The sequence below is a fragment of the Paramisgurnus dabryanus genome, chromosome 1, assembly GCF_030506205.2.
Source record: "Paramisgurnus dabryanus chromosome 1, PD_genome_1.1, whole genome shotgun sequence".
Lineage (NCBI taxonomy): Eukaryota > Metazoa > Chordata > Actinopteri > Cypriniformes > Cobitidae > Paramisgurnus > Paramisgurnus dabryanus.
Genome location: NC_133337.1, coordinates 65,244,652 through 65,265,368, shown reverse-complemented (window position 1 = coordinate 65,265,368; position 20,717 = coordinate 65,244,652). Strand labels below are relative to the sequence as shown.

Below are 20,717 nucleotides of genomic sequence, written 5' to 3'. Positions count from 1 at the left end.
GTACTGCCAGAAACACTGTTTACACTTTTTTTAGGAAATTGATGTGTGCGTTCTGTAGCGAGATGGCCCATTTCCTTTTGCTCTCCTGCCCTCGGACACTGCACCCCAAACTGTGAGCCACACATCCATTGTCACCACCTTTCTCATAGAAACTGCCCCCAGTCAAGTCCCTGATTCAAGAATCGAGCTATCGATCTCCAATAATGAAGGGCACACAAGCATAGTGGTGAAATTAAGAGTAGGGTTTTGGGCACAAAACTGAGCTTCTACCTAATGCTAAAACTTGCAACAGGTTCACTGGAAAATAACCAAGACTGTCGAGGCCATCAGTCCTAAAAGAATGAGACTGAATGGGACTTTCTTACCTTTCTGAAGAAGGCAGATACAGCCACGAATTAAGCTTATGCACGCTTCCAACAAAAAAGCACTGGCTAAACGTTCTAACAAAAGAGCATTCTAAGTAACATTTTGCTTAATTCTTCTTCTTATGCTGGGACGACATCAGCTGCCTAACTGGGATGGTAGCCTTTTCCCATCATACAAGTCCCTCTCAGCTTCCTGGCCTTCTTGGTGAGATGGCCTTTTTGGCCATGTCAGTAGAGAGTTTAGCTGCCATTTTTCTGCACATTTCATTGAGGTTCAACTCCCCTGGCATAATACCATCCTCCTTATCCTCGAAGAGATGAGAGATTGCCTCATCCTCTTTGTCCTCGCCAAGGGTCTGATTCAAAAGGGGGGAGTGGGGGTTTCAGGTGAAATCTTGTCCATCAACTCTTCCCCGCTGCAACGCTGCGGGCTGTGGAGTAACCTTGTCTAACTGTGCAGGAGGCACTGAAAGACTCTGATCCCTTTTATTCAAGGCCTGGACTCGGCATAGGATATCTTAAACTCTTAACAGGAATTTTAAGCAGTAAGGGCAGCACTCAGGTTTAGCAAGTTCCACCCTTGCATGTCCAACTCCGAGACACGCTATGCATACGGGGGTGAGAGTCTTTGATCAAATCATCCACGTGGGTGAAAGGGATTTCCCCCTTTGCGGCGCCATAGGATGTGCTCGCAGTCACCATGACAGAGACAAAAGCGCTGTTTAATTGAATGCAAAATTATTCCCGCAATGCGGTGGGATCGGCTGATACGTCAAAACATTTAAAGTGGGGGAACTGTGAAAAAGTGAGTAAGTCAGATCTCAATATAAGAGAAGAACGAAAAGACACTTTGACTGTGAATATTCTTCAAAAGACAAAGCAGCCATGTTCAGTGAAAACTTACAGTATAACAAATCATCTATGAACACTTAAAGGGGACTTTTTTAAGAGGTAAAATAATTATTTGGTGTCCCCAGAGTACTTATGTAAAGTTCTTGCTCAAATACTATATAGAGAATTTATTATAGCATTTTAAAATTGGCACTTTGTAGGTGTGAGCAAAAATGTGCCGTTTTGACATCACAACGGGAGGCCATTTCAATGACCTATTTTTTCACATGCTTGCAGAGAATGGTTTACCAAAACTAAGTTACTGGGTTGATCTTTTTGACATTTTCTAACTTGATAGAAGCACTGGTGACTCAGTTATACCACTTAAACATGGAAAAGTCAGATTTCATGATATGTCCCCTTTAAATCGCCACTCCCTACGAGAATTTGCTGAAGGATAGCTTCCAAACAGGATCTTCTCTGGGAAGAGATTAAGAAAGAAATGGTGTCCGTTGGCAGAGATTAACAATAGGGAGGTGGGACTTCTGCAACACTGCTGTGACTGGTCTGTAAACCGACAGAATTGGTCGCACCAGAGGCGATTCCCATTGTGAGATGCTAAAGAAATGTTGAAAGCGAACTCTCTACTTTATACATAAAAATATCTGTGACTTAACAAAAACAGTTGACAACGAATGAATAAATTTGTAAATAATATATGAGAGAATACCAAGTGAATGTCATAAATATTTTTCACTTCATTTAGGTTCCTGTTCATTTACTGTAGGTTAAAGTTGTATTCCCTCATGCCTACTCCCCCAGTATATGAAGTGTTGCTGAATATGTCTGCTATTTGTTGACACATTGTGTCACCAATTTTTATTTCAAAATAACTTTTTCAACTGAATATAAAATTTTTTGATTTTATTTCTTGTTTCTCACGTGTACCACTTAGATTTTGTAGAATAAAAACCAATACAGTTTCTCGTACTATAAAGAGCTGTGTTTCTCATAAAGATCTTACTGTACCTCTCTTTTAGTGAGAGCAATTTTTCTAGCGGTTTGAGGATCTTTATGTCATAGCGACTTTATTTGATTGCAGCGTTATGAAACACCCAATCGTTTTTTAATAAAAATGGCATCAATCCTGCTACCTTGCTCTTGCTGTTATTATATAAATTGTTTTTGGGAACGTCTGATTCAGACAAAATATGTGAATCAACTAAAAAATCAAAAGTATAGCTGAATCAATTATTATTAAATAGTGTGTAATAGCTTTTCACCTGCAGTAGTTGCGTTCTCATTGTTTGATGCACTTCTCTTGTTTATTGCTGTATTTGTCTCAGGATCACTATGACTGGGGACTACGGGCCATTAAGTCAGTGCTGGTAGTGGCTGGCTCTCTGAAAAGAGGAGATCCGGGCCGGCCCGAGGACCAGGTGCTGATGAGGGCCCTGAGAGACTTCAACGTCCCTAAAATTGTGACCGATGACATGCCTGTCTTCATGGGACTTATTGTGGACCTTTTCCCAGCACTAGACGTGCCTCGAAAAAGAGACATGGAGTTGGAGAAATTTGTCAAGCAGTCTGTGTTGGACCTCAAATTGCAGGCAGAAGAAACCTTTGTGCTAAAGGTAAATATGGGTGAAAGGTACAAACTCTGTGGGCAACACTTTACCATAAGGTTGTATTTGTTAACATTAGTAAATGCGTAAGCTAACATGAATGAACAAAGAACAATATACTTTTTTTAGTAATTATTAATCTTTGTTAATGTCAATACATTTCTTTATTTTATTAATGTTAACATGTATACATTTTGATTAAAAAATATTATTAAATGCTTTAACATGAACTAGGGTTATAAATGCTGCAGAAGTATTGTTCCCTGTTGGTGTATGATAGCTAATGCATAAACTAATGTTAACAAATACAAGCTTATTGTAAAGTGTTACCACTCTGTGAAAGAAGTGCTCACAGAAAGGGTGCATCATGTTCCTATCCAGCTATATCACAGTACAACATCTCAACACATTTCCACAAGCAGGATATTAAAGGTGCCGATTTTCGTGATCCCATTTTTTTTTACTTTAGTTAGTGTGTAATGTTGGTGTTGTTAGATCATAAATAATACCTGCAAAATGATTCTTTAACGGAATTCACTTTTCAAGACCTGCAGAGAACGGCTGGTTTGGATTACAGCCCTCTACTTCCCAGGTATATGACCACAATATATAGTAATACACCAAAAAAGGGCATGACACGGAGAGTAGAAAGTGTTAGTAGTGTGTTTTTGTTGCCAAGCCGTTGAGACGCTGTTGTTTTTATCCCGGAGTCAAATCCCCTTTGTTTTGCCCTTGCTGAGGACAGCTTCCTCAATCTGGTGTGACGTGCGCTAAGCTGCTGTTGAATCACAACACACTAAACAAGCTATACAATCAGAACTCTTTACGTATTTCTAAAGGAGGGACTTCAATTTCCGGCCTCAGGCTATTTAGAAATACCACTTTGTTGGCAGTATCCACTAAACGACACATGGATTTTTCAGCAAAGTCCTCTAAGTGCACAGAAAAGCATTGTCATGTGGCTGTGCAAATTTGTCATTCACTTGTCTGAGTAAGAAAGTGAAGTACCCAGAGATAAAAATGGCATATCATTTGATATGTAAATATAATTGTTGTTAACCTCTCGACTTTAATGCAACATGCAAAATATAAACAGAACTTCTTTGTGTGGATATAACGATCGCAAGTTGAATCCAGTCTTTTTCAGATGTGTGAATAACCCATTAAAACCGTCTAATAGATCCAATGACCATTTTTGTCCACAAATGCGTATAATCCATGAAATATAGATATATAGTCTGTTGTTTACATCAGATTTTACATGAACATCTTGTAATGGAATATAATATACAATCTGAGGACTATTTACATCGTAACACTGTATATGAGATTACACTTTAGGTTCTAGTAAACACGTAAACCCGCATTCAAACTTTGTTTTTAAAAGTAGGCGGGAGTATAATACATAATATCCAAACAGCACTGTCAAAAATTGTGACGTCATTTGACTCGCCCGTTCCTCCAATGACTTCATGGAAAATATTGATAGACAGAATGTGTAGCCAATTAGATAACAAATCCAATGATCTTTGTTTGACGTTTTATTTCCTGGTGTGGAAACTGCATTTTATTTGCTAACATAAGGATAAATAATAATAAGAACGAACATGTATGCATGTAAACAAAGACTTTTATTTTGGGGCTGCCTGGCACTTAGAAAAAGCACTAGTCTTACAAAAAACCTTGCCCTTTTAGTGAAAGTATGTCTTTCATGGGTTGGGAGTGGGGGTGCTTTTCAAGAGGTAAAACATAACATAGTATAGTGTACATACAGTATATAAATTAGTATATCAGTTTCTGTGTGTTATATTTAGTCCAGCACTTGACCCCCAGGGGTAATACATGATGTTGATTTATATTACATTATTTCCCCTACAGGGATTAGACTAGTCCTTGACTAAAATAAATGTAAAAGCTGTCAAAACTGAAAACAACTTGTGCTGACATTTCTTAAAATACATCAGTGCCCTTTGTTTTGCCTCAAAATGCATGCCAGTATTGTTTTTAGTAAGGCATGTTTGTTAAAACTAGTTATATTTTCTAATTAAACTAAGGCCTAGTCCTTGTATAAGATAATCCCTGTCCGGGAAACCACCCCTATATATTTTAACATTGTTTACTTGGTTTTGATACTTTTTTTTTAATCTATTATTATTGCCTCATCATTATTATATATTTAATTGTAAAGGCTGTTGCTTACATGGGTCTTTATTTATTAACAACAAATATCAGATCACTTGATCTTTATCAGTTATTAAATAATTGTAAGCCATAGATTATAACACATTCAACTTTTGTGATCAATGTTATCAGTTAGGATTTCTTTAAAATTCTATTAAAAATTAAATTAAAATATCAAAAATGAGAATTCTGGCATCATTTACTCGTGTTGTTACAAACTTGTATAAATTCTGATCAGAAGCCCATTGACTTTTTATAGTAGGAAAAAAGAATACTATGGAAATCAATGGGGCTTCTGATAATATATTTTTGTGTTCACCAGAGCAAATTTATACGGTAGTAAATGATGACAGAATTTTCATTTTTGTGTGAACTATTCCTTTAACTCTTTCCCCGCCAGCGTTTTTAAAAAAAGTTGCCAGCCAGCGCCAGCATTTTTCATGATTTTCACAAAAGTTTAATACCTTCCAGAAAATGTTCTTCTTTAAATATATAAACAAACAATATATCAGCTGAAAGAACAGACCCTCTGCTTTCAAACAAAAAAAACTTTCATCCTACCTTCATTAGTTCTCTTGTAATCACCTCTCAAACATGGGTAGGTTTCTTCAAAAACACCCAATTTTGAGCAAAAAGCAGAGATAATTCAATTTTTGCGAAGGACTTTTGATAGAGATCAGATGCAGAGCGATCTTTAAAACATACACGGAGTTCTTTCTCTTTCACATGAGGCGCTACTTCCGGGTTGTATAAGTTGTGGAAGGGCACCTGGTGGATAATAGCGGTATTGCAGAAAGACGGAAAATCTCGTCATTGGCGGGGAAGCGTTTTCTCTTAATTGACGAGATATCTCGTCAATGGCGGTGAAAGAGTTAATATGGATGAATTTCTTGATATGTAGAGGTCACCTGCAGTCTTGTAATTGTTGATTTTTTTTGTTTTGGCAGTATCAATTCACATAAATTGGAGACAACGATGCACTCAAAAACAAATGCTAGGTTGTTTTCAACCCAGCGTTGGGTAAAAGAGGAATGAACCCAGCCTGTTGCGTTGTAATTCAACCTATGTTGGGTTGTTTTAGCCAATTGTTGGGTCAAATATAGACATTTTCTGGGTAATAATAAATGAAGAGTTTGGTTCCAAAACGCAATAATTCCATTTTGACTAATTTCGGTAAAAATGTGTTTTCTATACCAAGAAAGTGACATGATGAAAAGCACTATTTTCTGTTACAAACTTTCACATAGTATCTTTAGGTTATATAAACATAAAAAATTTAAATCCATAATTTGATTTTCAAAAAATTATTATAAAAACGTATATTTTTTTTCAAAATGCTATAAATCTATTGAACCTAGGGCTGGGCGATATGACCCAAAAAATTATCGAGAAAATGTTTTCCATATCAGTCGATATCGATAATTATCATGATAAATAACAAATCTTTACTCCTTTCAAATTTAAAGGCAGATTTTTGCTCCTGAATGAAAATTGTAAAAACCAGAAAGTTAATAATGGTTTTAAACTACTTTTTATTCAGAACATGACAAATACAAAAACTAAAATCTTGTTTTAATGCATCTGTATTTAATGTAAATCTATTTGTTATGAAATCAACACATTTCTGACACAAAAGCAGCAGACTACTGTCACTTTAAGAACCAAGACAGACTGCTTTAAGTTTCAAAATACTGAGTAACAGCTGTTTATGTTCACTTAAACAAGAAAGAAAACTAAGTTCAGTGATCACGCGTATGTTATACATATACGAGTTATACACGCTGATAAATGGATGTCAAGAGTGTCACGTTGCTGTGGGAGCGCACATATGCAAACACTAAATTCACTGCAGTGGTGGATCTGCTGTTTTTCCTCAGGTTCCTGAATTTGTGAATGTCCTGTAAATATACTTTTAAAGCTGGGCGGACGTGTGCGTGCGCAAGGCGGACGCTGAATGAAAGTACAGTATACTGCACCTATTGTGTCTGTTGTGTTTGACGAACCCTGTTTGCGCGTCCAACAACATTACACACAAGAAACTGTTTCCGCGCATTTTTTATTCCGTGATTCCGTCCGCGTTATCCGCATCGCGAAAATCATAGGTCTCTACTAATAAATAAATAACTTGCCTCATCTTCCACTCCTTCAAGTCTAACTGACACTGTGATTGTAAACCAAGAGCGCGTGCTGCCTCCGTAAGTGCTCGCGCAACATTACGCACAGTGCGTAAACATTATCGAGAACTTATCGAACCTTATCGTCCTCATCGGTTTATCGAAAACGTTTATATCGGTTAAATTATCGTTATCGAATTATCGCCCAGCACTAATTGAACCAATATATAAATATTCTGCATTAATCTTTGTCATGTTATATTCATTTAGTTGACTAGTGGTATCCACTGACTAAAAAAAATAAACATTAATGGCATTACAGCGATCAGCTGTAAAATGTTTTGATCCTGCTCGATTTTCATTGGCTTCGCATAAAATAGTGGAAAGTTTTTCATAAGATCCCCTGGGGTCAATGTGTTAGCACGAGAGAAGCTAGATGCTGTCGGGGAAACAAGCAACTGGCATTTTCTGTCTCCCGAGTGCCTCTCACGTAAATTATTAGATGTTGATGGCTTACTTTTCTTTCCCGTCACAGAAAACCACCACGGGTTTATCCATGCCATTAAAGTATTATTTTGTGTTTGTTTGTTTGTTGATCACGAAGTACAAGATGAGGAAAACTATTCTGTGTACTCAATGCGTCATCATTGTTTGTTTACAATGCGTGAAATGGTGCACTGTGATTTGATAAACAGATTTCTGTAGAAAAGGAGTAGCGTTTATTGCATTTTGGGAAAAAGGGGAGAAAAGATAACAGAATAACAAGGCGGATATTGTATTTTGTGTAAAATTAAGAATTTACTTTTAAATACTGACCTAATATAATACAGATTTTGGCAGTAACTCTTTTTTTATTTTTTTATAATGCCGTTTATCGAGTTTTGGAACCAAACTCTTCAAATATACAATATATTGGACCCTATTTAACGATCTTAGCGCATGGTGTAAAGCGAATGTCGAACAGTCTAAAAAGGTGTGTCCGAATCCACTTTTGCTAATATAACGACAGGAAAAATGGTTTGTTTTTCTAGCGCACAGTCTAAAAGGGTTGTTCCTATTCCTGTATTGATAAATGGGTGTGTTTTGGGCGTAACTTGCAATAAACCAATAAGAGTCTCATCCCCAATCCCCTTTAAAAGCCAGTTGCACTTGCGCCATGCCGATTCCCTACTTAGAATGGAGGAAGAAGAGCACCAGTTAAAATTGATGTAAAAAATTGCGTTGTTTTTATTAGTATTGAAATTGTAATTTTTGGTCTAAAACATTTTGGTTCTATTTAAAAGTCTTTTTCTTTCAGTCATGGAAATAAAATTAGCAGGCTCTTTAAATGCTGTAAATATATGAATAGCCTACATGAACAGTGTTATCTTTAAGAATAATTTACAAATGTGCAAGAAAAGGATTGTACTCTAAAATACTTTATTTGTAACAAACAGGAGATAAAGAATTTACAAACGTGTGGAGAGCCGGAAATTTTTTGCACTTGGGCAGCGCCGTGAGTTTTTTAAAAATTTGCATTACTTAAAAAAGGTTCCCATTTAAATGTAATCATATACAATAAATCCACGTTTAAAAAAAAGTTTAAAAATAAATGCAATATTCCATTTGTTAAGAGTAAAATATTCAATTACTTACCAGGTTACAGGTGAAGCAGCTCTTTCCATCTTCTAACGTCTCATAATTGGTCCTAATTTATGTCCAAGAGACTCTATAATTATAATCATTTACATTTTAATCCTTTAATTTTATATCTAAAAACGATTGTGTGCTGTGCATGTGTGTAATAAGCATATTACTAACACGCTCTTTAAATAGCAAAAACAATATTTAATTGCCTCAAAATAGCAATGCGCCAACAATGCACCCTAACACACCTCGTTTTTAGACCAGAGCGCCCATGGCCGCAAAAATTTGTGCAAATGCATTTGCTATTTAACGTGACGCTGAACGTGAAAATTATAACTGCTCTCGGCTTAACTAGTAAAAACACTTGCGCCGAGTGTATGATAGGGCCCATTATTTTTTTATATAAAATTTAAAATCCCCCAGTATTTTTTAGAGTGTATGTGCACCTGTAGGTATAACTGTGCTTTTGAATTTTGGATTATTGAGGCTTATTCCCAACAGAAATGAATGAGTGTCACAGTATGTTTTTATCATAAACATCCGGTCTGATATTGACTTGTCTGTATCATTCTAAGAAATTAATCTATGTATGAATGTATTGTATTTTATATTTTTTTGTATAGACAAGTCGGGCAAGTAAAATTCTCTCACTTGCCTATCCAAAACATTCACTTGTCTCACGTTCAAGCATTAATGTTAACCCCTGCTTTTGATTTTTCAAATTTATCTAAATTAAAATAAAACTTAGGACTCGTTCCAATAATGTTTTAAAAAGTCACCATACACTTTAAAAAGTGTACCATATTTAGTAAGAAGTCTTTACCATCATTATTTAGTCAATCACACTAGTTGTATACATGTTTGTGGTCAGATTAACACTTTTGTGGTGTTTTCCTTTTTTGTTTGCTGTTGTCTCTATTTTCTACAACAGTCAGCATCTTACATCAGTTTGTATATGACCCAGAGTTCAAAGCAGCAGAAGTTCATCAAGACACAAAGCAACTAAACCACTGCCGCCCTTGATTGATGTAGCAATCTTATTTCTCAACTTTTTCTGTTGCACATTATCTCCCTCTATGAGCCATAAATGCACTGTTGTGTTTCAAGCAAATAGACATTAGTGTCAAAGCAGTCTGAAAGTGGATGTATTGGACAAATCAAAGATAGCAGGAATTACAGTGCAATAGTGCCTCAGGTGCCGAAGCGAAGCTCTAATTTTGAGCATTAGGGCGAGATCTAGATATCCGCTCCTCTGTTCACCAGAGCCAGGGGAAATAAGTGTAATCTTAGACGGGTCAAAGTGGCACAGCAACAACATAACAGCACTCCATCAATGGAGGCCTGGCTCTCATCAAAGTATTTAACCCCCGCCAAGGCAGAGAGAACAGACACGCATCTGACTTCAGACCAGCGGGGTCAATGGGATGTGTCCTGTCTGACCGTCTGAGCCACAGCTCTCATCTGGTCTTTGGTTTATTTGAGGGCAGGTGCTGCAGAGAGAGGAAGATGATGTGTGCTTAAGTTGAGGTCTACCATTAACCGCAGCTCCTGACAGACATCAGATCAAAGCAGCAATCAGTGAGACCCTCTGAGAACCCGACGGGGAGCCGCATCAATGCCAATGATTAAAATACCATGAGTTTCAAGAGGAAAATCTTGAGGGAAGCAACTCTCTGTTTAAATGTGTATCATTCTCATAGTTCTTCAAAATATGATCTAATTGTGAGCCGATGCTCAGCGCGTAAGTGGATGTTCACAGCAGAGCCACCAGCAAGAGTACAAGAGCGCAATCTTCACTTATGGTCATAGAGATGCCAATATGAAACATTCAGGATGTCTGTAAATGCAAGAGCATAATGATGTGTAAAGTAATTTTGAATATAATTTCTACTTACTTGCCCGTGATATTTTCATCACATTCCTGTAAGTTCTTTTCCACGCGTACCTGCTCCCACATAAAGTACCTCTGGGTATGCAATGTCCCAACTTTTACATTATGAATCATTCCTTTATTAAATTATACTGGTATATTAAATAAAGTCCAAGCGGTAGCAAACTATACACAGCACGTTGTTCATTCAACAACTTAACGCTTGTGATTTCAGAAGGATTATCGAAATAGATTTTTTTTAAACCTGATTTATTACACAGATCCGATGTTCAGAAAATAACATTTTGTGTCTGGCTTCCCAGTACTGCACAGAATTGAGACGTTTCATTTGTGAAGTAGAGGGCTGTACAGTTCCACTTAGATCCGAAAACCCAAGGTCCGACCTGAGACCAGAGCAGATTCGGGTCTAATATGGCACTTTTCCATTGCATAGTACCCCATGGTTTGGTTTAGTTTGGGTCGGGTCAGCTTACTTTTGGGAGCTTTTCCTCTGGGTGTGCAGTACATAGGACCCGATACTTTTTTCGTACCACCTCGGTTGGGGTTCCAAGCAACCCGAGCTGATACCAAACGTGACGCGAAAACACAGTAGATCACTGATTGGTCTGAAAGAATCGTCACTACCAGCGTCATCGCTATAATGTAAAAGATTAGCTGCTTGCTTGCGCTGTCTCAAGCAAACATGCTGTCGTCTGTGCTATGCGAAGTTCCCAAACTCCCTTTTAGCAATGAAAAACATCCAGAGGTTGAGTATCAGGGACACCATAACAGTTTTTTCCAGATTTGCAGTTTGTGGCGGAACATTTGCGACAAGCACGTGAGGATTATATATGCTTAAATGAAACTTCAATGAGGCTCAGCGGAGCGCCGTCGACTGACGCCACAGGTGTTTGTACAGAAACTGTCATGTGAGACAGAGGTAGTGATAAACGCGATGTGCAAACATCTATTTGTGGTGGTCACTTTTAATTTTGTTTCGGACTGAGAAATAAATAAATTAGGGGTGCACGATTCAGAAAATTTCACGATTCGATCCGATTCCGATTTTTAGGCTCAAGATTCGATTCAAAAACGATTCTTGATTTAAAAAAACGATTCACAGTATGTAAATGTAGTTTACTTCTTCCTATGTGACTGATTGTAGGAGATATACAATTTTAAAGAAAAGAAACACAACAAATTAAATGTAGTTTAGTTTGATATTACTTTGTCTTTATGCAAAAATAAAAACTGATATGAAGCAATTAGATGACCCCTTTTATCAAACTCCATTAAATACTATAGTATAATATAATATAATAATATAGTATATGAATGATGTCTATTAGATAGAGCAGAAGCAAGGAAAGTGCCTCTCTATTTTTCTCTTGCCAATTAAAAAAAAAGCTAAATCCACTCATTATTTCAGATTCAAAAGTCTACTTGCTGTCCCAGTGACAGGGGACTTTACATTACAGCTTTGCGTTTTGTAAATCTTGAGTCAGCTTGAGCTTTGCTCGTTCAGTGCAATAGATTTTGGAAAAGATATGGTTTATTAATAATGTTAGAAAAGAGCCAGTTTTTATCGCCATAGAAACCGTCGGCACGCTGAAACTGCACGCGAGCTTTAGCACGGTAGCGCTCACGGTCATTCTCCGATCGACTCAGGTTTTACTCACTAATCAGACTCGGGACCCGAAGTAATTTAACTTTGACTGACCCGGACCTGACTGACCATTTCAAATACAAACCCGGAACCATACGGTCCGCGGGTGCTCCCTGAAGTTTTCTTATGGTAAAATTCTGCTCAAGTTCAGAGACATGAAGGATACAATGTGACAAGTGCTTGTTCGCGTCGCATCCTAATTCATTGCGAAACAGAGAGCACGTGAACGGACACCGAGCTCATCATGTCGCACACAAAATGTCAATATTAAAGAGTGTCATCATCACAGAAAAACAAAAAAGACAAAATTTGACGCCAGAAATACTTGGGCACTTGTTAATATAACTAGGCACAGCACCCAAGTGAAGTCAATGTGTGGGAAACACTGTGACAAGAGTGTGCAGGCGTCAGAGTGAATACGACGCAGCGTCATCTATGGGAATACTGAGATAAACTCATTTCAGGACAATAGTAAAACGGCATTACAAAAAAATGTATGAATCGATTTTTGGAATTCTATGAATAGATTCAGAATCGGCAAAGCTTGAATCGCGATTCAAATGTGAATCGATTTTTTTGCACACCCCTAAAATAAATGTTTTGGAATGTACAACGATGCTCTCACTTGTATGATGTCACAGCAGTAGGCAGCGCAAATATAACACTCCGAAGACATACTAAACTCGATGGAAAAGCTAACCGAGCCAAAGTGAGGTGAGCTGACCCGACCTGACCCAAACTGTGGGGTACTATGCAACGGAAAAGCGCCAATAGTTTCATGTGTGACACGGGTCGGGTATAATATTTGCAGCCAATGTAATTTAAAATGAATGTGTTATTGCCGAACAGAACCTTAAAAAATCTAAATATCTCACGTGGGTGCATCGAGTCCTTTTCCAACCTCTCCCTCTGTTTGCCAAGAGCGCTTGCCATATTGTGTGGCTGGCGGAAGGTTAATTTTCGGGGAGCCAGACCTGTCAATCTTTTTTAAATGCACTGTAGTGGTTACTTTGGTGTCGTCGTCAGAAAACAAATGTAATTAAATGGAGCAGCGGGGACCATTGGTTTCGAGGCGACTAGGGTTTCTTTCTGGTGCGTGCAGGCTGCTGATTGCACACACGTCGGTGCTGTTTACATTCGGGTCTAGTCATGTTCAAAAAAGTTGCCACTGTGTCTGGTCAGACTCAGGTCTGATTTTGTCTGTTTTTTTCTCGGGGTGGGGTCTTTCTTTAAAAAAAATATTTAGGTATGTTGAGTTTGGGTAAAAAGTTATTTGCGTCATTTTGGGTTGGGTACATTTTTTTTTGGACCCGAGAAGACCTCTAGTGAGACGTACTAAACATGTGACTAATAAATGAAAATATTGTACAAAGAATAATTATCTCTCACATTTCTAAATCCCACCACAATGCAGGTGTCTAATTTGCTGAATCTTTAATAGAGAACATCATTTTATGCCTACTGTACGATAAAATAAACAGTACTTCATGAAACTTAGAGGACTGGGAAAACTAAACTTTAGTTGGCTTTGTTTTAAAATGTGTTGCAATGAAGGAAAAGCATATATATCTGGTGCGAACCAGATATATTGTCAGGATCAGACGAAAGCTGCTTTTAGCCAGACAGGCCTGTTTGTCTCTCCTGTGGAGTGTTTCACAGTGAAAAACATTGAGCAAAGGAACTTTACGATCTTGTGCTGTGAATCTAATGCAGCTCTGTTGTTCTCCGACCTCTCAGGTGGTTCAGCTGGAAGAGCTCTTGGCCGTTCGTCATTCCGTGTTCGTGGTGGGAAACGCAGGGACCGGAAAATCCCAGGTCCTCAAGTCTCTATATAAGACATACCAGAATATGAAGCGTAGGCCCGTGTGGGCCGATCTTAACCCCAAAGCGGTCACCAACGATGAACTTTTCGGCATTATAAATCCAGCCACACGCGAATGGAAAGACGGTGCGTGCCCCTGCTGTTTTCATCTTTTTCATTACGTTGCTTTGCACCGAATGTAAGATTCAGCGTGTGTGCTTCCCCCTCAGGGCTGTTTTCTAATATCATGCGTGAGCTGGCTAACATCAGTCACAATGGACCCAAGTGGATTGTCCTGGACGGTGATATTGATCCGATGTGGATTGAGTCACTGAACACAGTAATGGATGATAACAAGGTAAAGCCAAGACAACTCCAGTTCAATATCATACAGCATTCGAATGTCTATATCAAACTGCTGGTCCGAATTCAACTGAAGCGCATTAAAATGACCTTTACCTTTAAATGACCTTTAGCCATGCGCTTTGTTGGAGCTGACAGCATTCTAAGGCTGTGTGTGTTGTGATACTGTAGGTGCTGACACTGGCGAGTAATGAGAGGATCCCTCTGAATCCAACCATGAGGCTGTTGTTTGAGATTAGCCACCTACGCACTGCCACGCCAGCGACCGTCTCCAGAGCTGGTCAGTGTTTGCTCTCCTCGCCCCCACTTTCTCTTCTGTTACCTTCCTTGCAGCTGTTACAGTAAACTGATGCATAAGAAGAAACTCAAAGTAACCAGATCCAAAGTACAAAAATCTGAATTCAAAATGAAGCAATAAATCATAAATGACAAATGGCAAACTTGCAATTTCTCCGCACAGGCATTTTGTACATCAACCCTGCAGATTTAGGCTGGAATCCACCAGTGTCGAGCTGGATTGACAAGAGGGAAGTCCAATCAGAGAAGGCCAATCTGACCATTTTGTTTGACAAGTACCTCCCACCATGCCTGGATACCCTCAGGTCAAGGTAGTGCATTTGCATTTTTTTTTGATTATCATAATTATTCAGGTTTTCTTTTAAGTAAAAATCACTAACATATGTGTTTCTCATCACATAAAGCATATCAAATTAAAGATTAAGATTAAAGGCCATGATAACAACCTATATTATTTAGTCTGGCAAGTTACTTATATATATACATATACAGTAAGTACTTAAATAAAATGTGACCTAGTCTGTAAAAAGTACTTTTTTCTGTGATCTACTGTTTTCTACATAAAATCATCCCACATAACGTGAACAACATTTAGTGAAAAATAACCTTGCTATATTTTACATAACATAGTTAGATTGAGACTTTAGCCTGGATTTCACTTAAAGGGTCATGAAACACCGCTGTTTTAGCTCCAGTCTACCTCACTATCGTTTTAAAAAAATGCAACTGGGCGTGGATGCTGTGAGAAGAATGGCAAGGGGTGGGCAGACACATCATATAATAGGCTATTGAGTGTAAAAAAAATAGGATTAGACAAAAATAGCGGTATTACAGAAATAATTAAACTGAATATTGTATTTAATTTAAACAAAGTTCAAGTAGTTGAAAATAAAATTTTTTGAAATTTCATTATACGAACACATAAAATGTGGTGTTGGTTTTACCATGGTATCGCGCATCAGCTCATCTTGCTTCCTTGATATGTTACTATGAGTTTATAAACTCTGGGGCTGAGTCACAATTCCCATTCTATCCGTCCTAAATAGTATGTGAAACTAGAATTAGTACATCCCAAATCCTAGTATGTTGAAATGAGTATCCCAAAGATACCCGGATGGTCTACTATTTTCGGTTAGAATTCGAAGTGCAGATCAATGCGCACTCTAACGGCTAATATTGCCCACAACCCATTATGTGCGGGAGGGAGGAGCTTTGTGGTGATGTAAACATGGCAGCCGGATGCAGCATCGGAGATGCGCCCTTAGCTTTTAAGTGTAAGAATTCAAATGTTTAACCCTAATTAAAGTTATAATTTATTGTCTTGTAATATTCGGTTGATGTTGTGCCAAAAAAGTACCGTGGCTCTAGTACAGTGTCATGCAAGTGTCTTTTGTATGTATTTCTTTTTATGTTTCTGTCTTAGATTTATACTTTACTATAAACCCTTATGAAAATAAACACCTTTTACTACACTAACCATAGTTTAACCACACTGACTTATTTGTAGTAATACTGTGGCTGTACAAATGTTAACTTTAATAGTGCAACCAAAGAAACATGGTTACTACACTTTTACTATAGTAAAAGCATGGTTTGTTTTCATCTGGGTATTTTTGAGTTTGAGTACATAAGTAAAATATCTTAAACAATAGTTATAAATATTTAAATATAAACTTGAAATATTTTGACTTTACAATAAGTACCTTTCGTTACACACATTGCACATGAACGTCAGAACCAGCCGCCTCACAAACGACCCACGTTTGGTTCTACAACGACGCCTTGCTTCAGTCCTCAACTTGATAGAACACATTGTAAAATGTATTGTGAAAAAAACGATGAGAAAAAAAGATGGGAAGAGTAAAGAAAATTATATTGGACATAAGTTGAATGAATGAAATATTGTTAACAGTCGTGTTTTCCTCACAAAAAAGTACATACTTTTAGGTCGTAGTATAAGTAGGCGAATTGTGACTCAGCACGGGTGTTAGTGGCATAAAATAAGCCATCATGATTAGGGCACAAATAACATTGTGTTATTTTAACATTATGTGTCATTTTGTTAAATGTGTTGCTTTTGTGTTAAAATAAAACACAAGTTATGTTAAAAGTAACACAAAATGTGTTTTTTCAATAAAAACACAGAGATGGGTGGATTCTGGAACAACGCATTTAGTGTGTTGTCTGACAATAATAAATATTTGTATAAGGAATAAAAACAAGAAATATTCTTATTAGGATTAAAACTTTGTTTTTCATCTGTGCATAGCTCTGAACAGTTAGGCCTACTACACTGCAAAAAAATGTGTTAATTTTTAACACATTGTGTGTGTCATGTCATTTAAGGCATTATTTCATGTTAAAATAAATGAAAGGGACAACACAAGTTGTGTTAAAAACAGTGACATGAGTAATGGTTACAAAGTAATTCCGTTACTGTAATTCCACTACTTTTAGCGGTAATAAACCTGTAACGAAGTATTATTATTTTTTTTAAATCAAGTAACGCAGTTACAATTACTGAAATTTAAATGACTTGGTAACTTGTGTTACTCTATTTTGTGATAAATGAACACTTGCAGAAAAGACATTTCAGATCTAATGTTGCATTAAATGTGTCGTCCCTATACTAACACACCTTCTTTGTTATTATTCATTGTGCCGCCCACCAAGGTCCTGCAACATTAGATCAGAAATGTCTTGTCTGCAAGTGTTCATTTATCACAAAATAGAGTAAATCGAGTAACCAACTCATTTAAATTTCAGTAATTGTAACTGCGTTACTTAATTTAGAAAAAATGCTTCGTTACAGGTTTATTACCGCTAAAAGTAGTGGAATTACAGTAACGGAATAACTTTGTAACCATTACTCGCGTCACTGTTTTTAACACAACTTGTTGTCCCTTTCATTTATTTTAACATGAAATAATGCCTTTAATGGCATGACACACACAATGTGTTAAAAAATAACACATTTTTTGCAGTGTACACTTCTGGATTTTAATGTTGGTCATTATAGTGGTACTTGTAGAGCCAAATATTTTCTGAGATGGTACTTGGTGTAAAAACGCTTTTTGGTTTTGGCTCAATCATTCAAAAAATAATTTAGTAATGAGTTTAATTCAATATATTTTTACACAAGTAACACACACACATCTCTGCTACAAATGAGCATTTGAAGTTTGTTTCTAGTACTTGACAATTACACCAAACGTGACAGAAGTGAAAACGTTACAACTTACCCCATACAGTAGGTGGGATTCAGTTTAACAGACATTAAGTTTGCAGTCAAATATTTCAATACTATTTTGTCTATATACTTGAAGTGGATATTGTTTATAAATCTGTCTATAATAGACAGGTTTCCACACTGTATAAATTTTTTTTTAACAATGGTTACATTTTAAATGGATATAAAGGTCTAAATATGTCAGAAAAAGCAGCACAATTATGACAAAAAATTTTTTTTATATTTGACCCAGTCTGTTATAACCATACCACAGTTTCAAAAATCGAATTCTGAGATAATGAGCATGAATGTCTGATTTTTGCCATTGATTTCATTATGATTTCAATCTTTGAAGTGACCTTATTCAATCAATATTGAAAATATGAACAAAAATACATGGCAAGAATTAAGCTAATGTTAGCCGTTTCATATTGTAAGTGCTGAGGGGTTAGTTGTAACACAGCGTTACAATTAACCCCGCTGGGTCAAAATATTTTTTTCAAGACCACCAAAAAATTTGCTGATTAAGACACTGATTAAGATGACATAGCATTGGATTTGGTGTCTTACACACCGAACATAGAAACCGAAAAAAAAAACATATGATGAAAAAATGTACTTACATGCCACCAAAACACTCGTTCATCAATAACTCCCTGGAAAAACATTATACATTTCCAATAATTTGCGGGAGATTGTCTTTTGGCAGCGTGAAAAACCGTAAAAACAAAACGCTCAACCTTGTGCAACAATGTTAACAGTCTGTGTTACAACTAACCTCGTATTAGTTTTTGCCCCTCGCACCCCTATATATACATATATACACACACACATACCTTGTGTCCACCACAGAAGCAATGTATATAAACGAACAATTATATGAAATATGATAGGGATGGAGAGAGAAGGAAAAAAAGAAATAATAATTTGGAAAGGATAGAGTAGGAAACTTGTATATTATAGTTGAGTCGATCTGGGTGTGTAGAAATGGTATGATACAGGTCGTTATATAGGGGCAATAGATCGGAACAGCAGAGATTGCTCCTTTTAAGCATAATTTTCCATGATTCTGTAGTATATCCACTTTATTGTCATTTTCTCATCCTCAGCTAGGAGGGTTGATTTATTGCCGTTTCTCCTTCAAAACTTTTCCCAAACCCTGAGGGGGGAATCAGCTAATTTAGGAGTAAATCCGATTCTAAGATAAAGCCTTTAAAGATAAAAACAGTGTTGGTTTTCCGGACAAAAATCAGCTTTAAACCAGGACTAGGCCTTAGGTTAATTATGAAATATAACTAGTTAACAAACATGCCTTACTAAAAACATTACTTGTGTGCATTTTAAAGCAAAACAAAGGGCACTGATATGTATTAAGATATCTCTGTGCAAATTGTTTTCAGTTTTGACAGCTCTTACTTTATTACTTATTTCTTATTTATTTTAGTCTAGGACTAGTCTAATCCCTGTCCGGGAATCCGGCCCATAAAGCTTAAAATGTAAATTCATCATGGTTGTTGGGGTTGCTGGTTATTTTCTGCTGTTGGCTTCTCAGTATCACTGTATAATACGAGTTTGCAGTTACTGCAACAGCCCTAAATCATGTGGCTAAAGACAGCTGTAGCCATTTGTGATTGACAGCTATTCATTCAGCGCGTCTCCCCGCACAGGATCTGATCACACATCCAGAAACAGAAGCCACTTGATGGTGACAAATATAAACGCCTCATTTCCTGATATACTGATTATCCGATCTGCGTGATCGGATCATGAAGATCGCATGTTAATGCAAAGTGTAAACCCAACCTCTGTTAACATCTAAAGAAATGTTGGTTGGTGTTTTATGAAGCTTTAAATCTTAAACACTTTGGGCCAGATTTCTGGACAGGGCTTTTTGTAGTCCCAATCCCAAATGCATGTTTGAGCTCCCTTAATGTAAAAACTTCTTGCACTGACCTGACATGTTAACATACAGTATAGATGTGTCAGTTTTTCGTCTAAAGATCCACAATAGTATTTTTGTAGGGTATGTTTGTCATTAACTACTGTCCTAATATAACAAGGCTTTGTTCTGGATTAATCTAAACCATTCCAGAAAACAGCCCCTTTATGTCCTCAGTCAATTTCAAAATTCTCTATTTTTTAGTACTTAGGCAGTAAGGGTGAAATTATTTGAAAGCAATAAAATACTATGGTGATAAGTATAAAATAAAGTGCATATTTTCAAAATGTAAATTAACATATCTGTGTTTGAAGTGAAGTGTGTGAATTACCTTTCACCCCCAAAAAATAGTTAAATCTTTCCCTGCCATTGACGAGTTATTTCATCAATTAAGAGAAAACATTTCTCTGCCAATGATGCTTCCCTGACGAGTTTTTACAGTAATCTTCAATTCCGCTATTATACACTAGGTGGCACTATTAATCAATTTGGAAAAAAAATGAAGCAAGTTTATGTATTTATAGAAGAACATTTTGTGAAACAAATGCAACTTTTAAAAATAAAAAGGCTGGTGGTAAATAAATGAGTTAAGGGGTGAAGATCATTGCCAAATGTTTGGCAAACCTGTTTGGATAATAAACATAATCATTATTTTAACAATTACATTGGGTCCCACTGGTTAAGTATGATTTACACATTTCACCTGTTCCTGGTATCCCTAGTGGTTAGGACTTTTGCTGCAGCCCATACTGCACATCGGGATAACAGCCCTGCTTATACTTCACTTTTTCCTGAACCTTTTGTGTTCTT

At 36.9% G+C, this 20,717-nt stretch overlaps 1 protein-coding gene across 1 annotated transcript in view; it reads left to right on the top strand.

The window, feature by feature from the left end:
- The window catches only part of LOC135739425 (dynein axonemal heavy chain 9-like), a 116,289-nt gene that overhangs the window by 4,035 nt on the left and 91,537 nt on the right, over positions 1–20,717 (top strand). Inside the window, exons 3-7 of the mRNA XM_073815872.1 lie at positions 2,543–2,830; positions 14,016–14,226; positions 14,310–14,437; positions 14,614–14,722; positions 14,903–15,050. Coding sequence (XP_073671973.1) covers positions 2,543–2,830; positions 14,016–14,226; positions 14,310–14,437; positions 14,614–14,722; positions 14,903–15,050 — 884 coding nt within the window. The remainder of the gene's footprint in view (positions 1–2,542; positions 2,831–14,015; positions 14,227–14,309; positions 14,438–14,613; positions 14,723–14,902; positions 15,051–20,717) is intronic.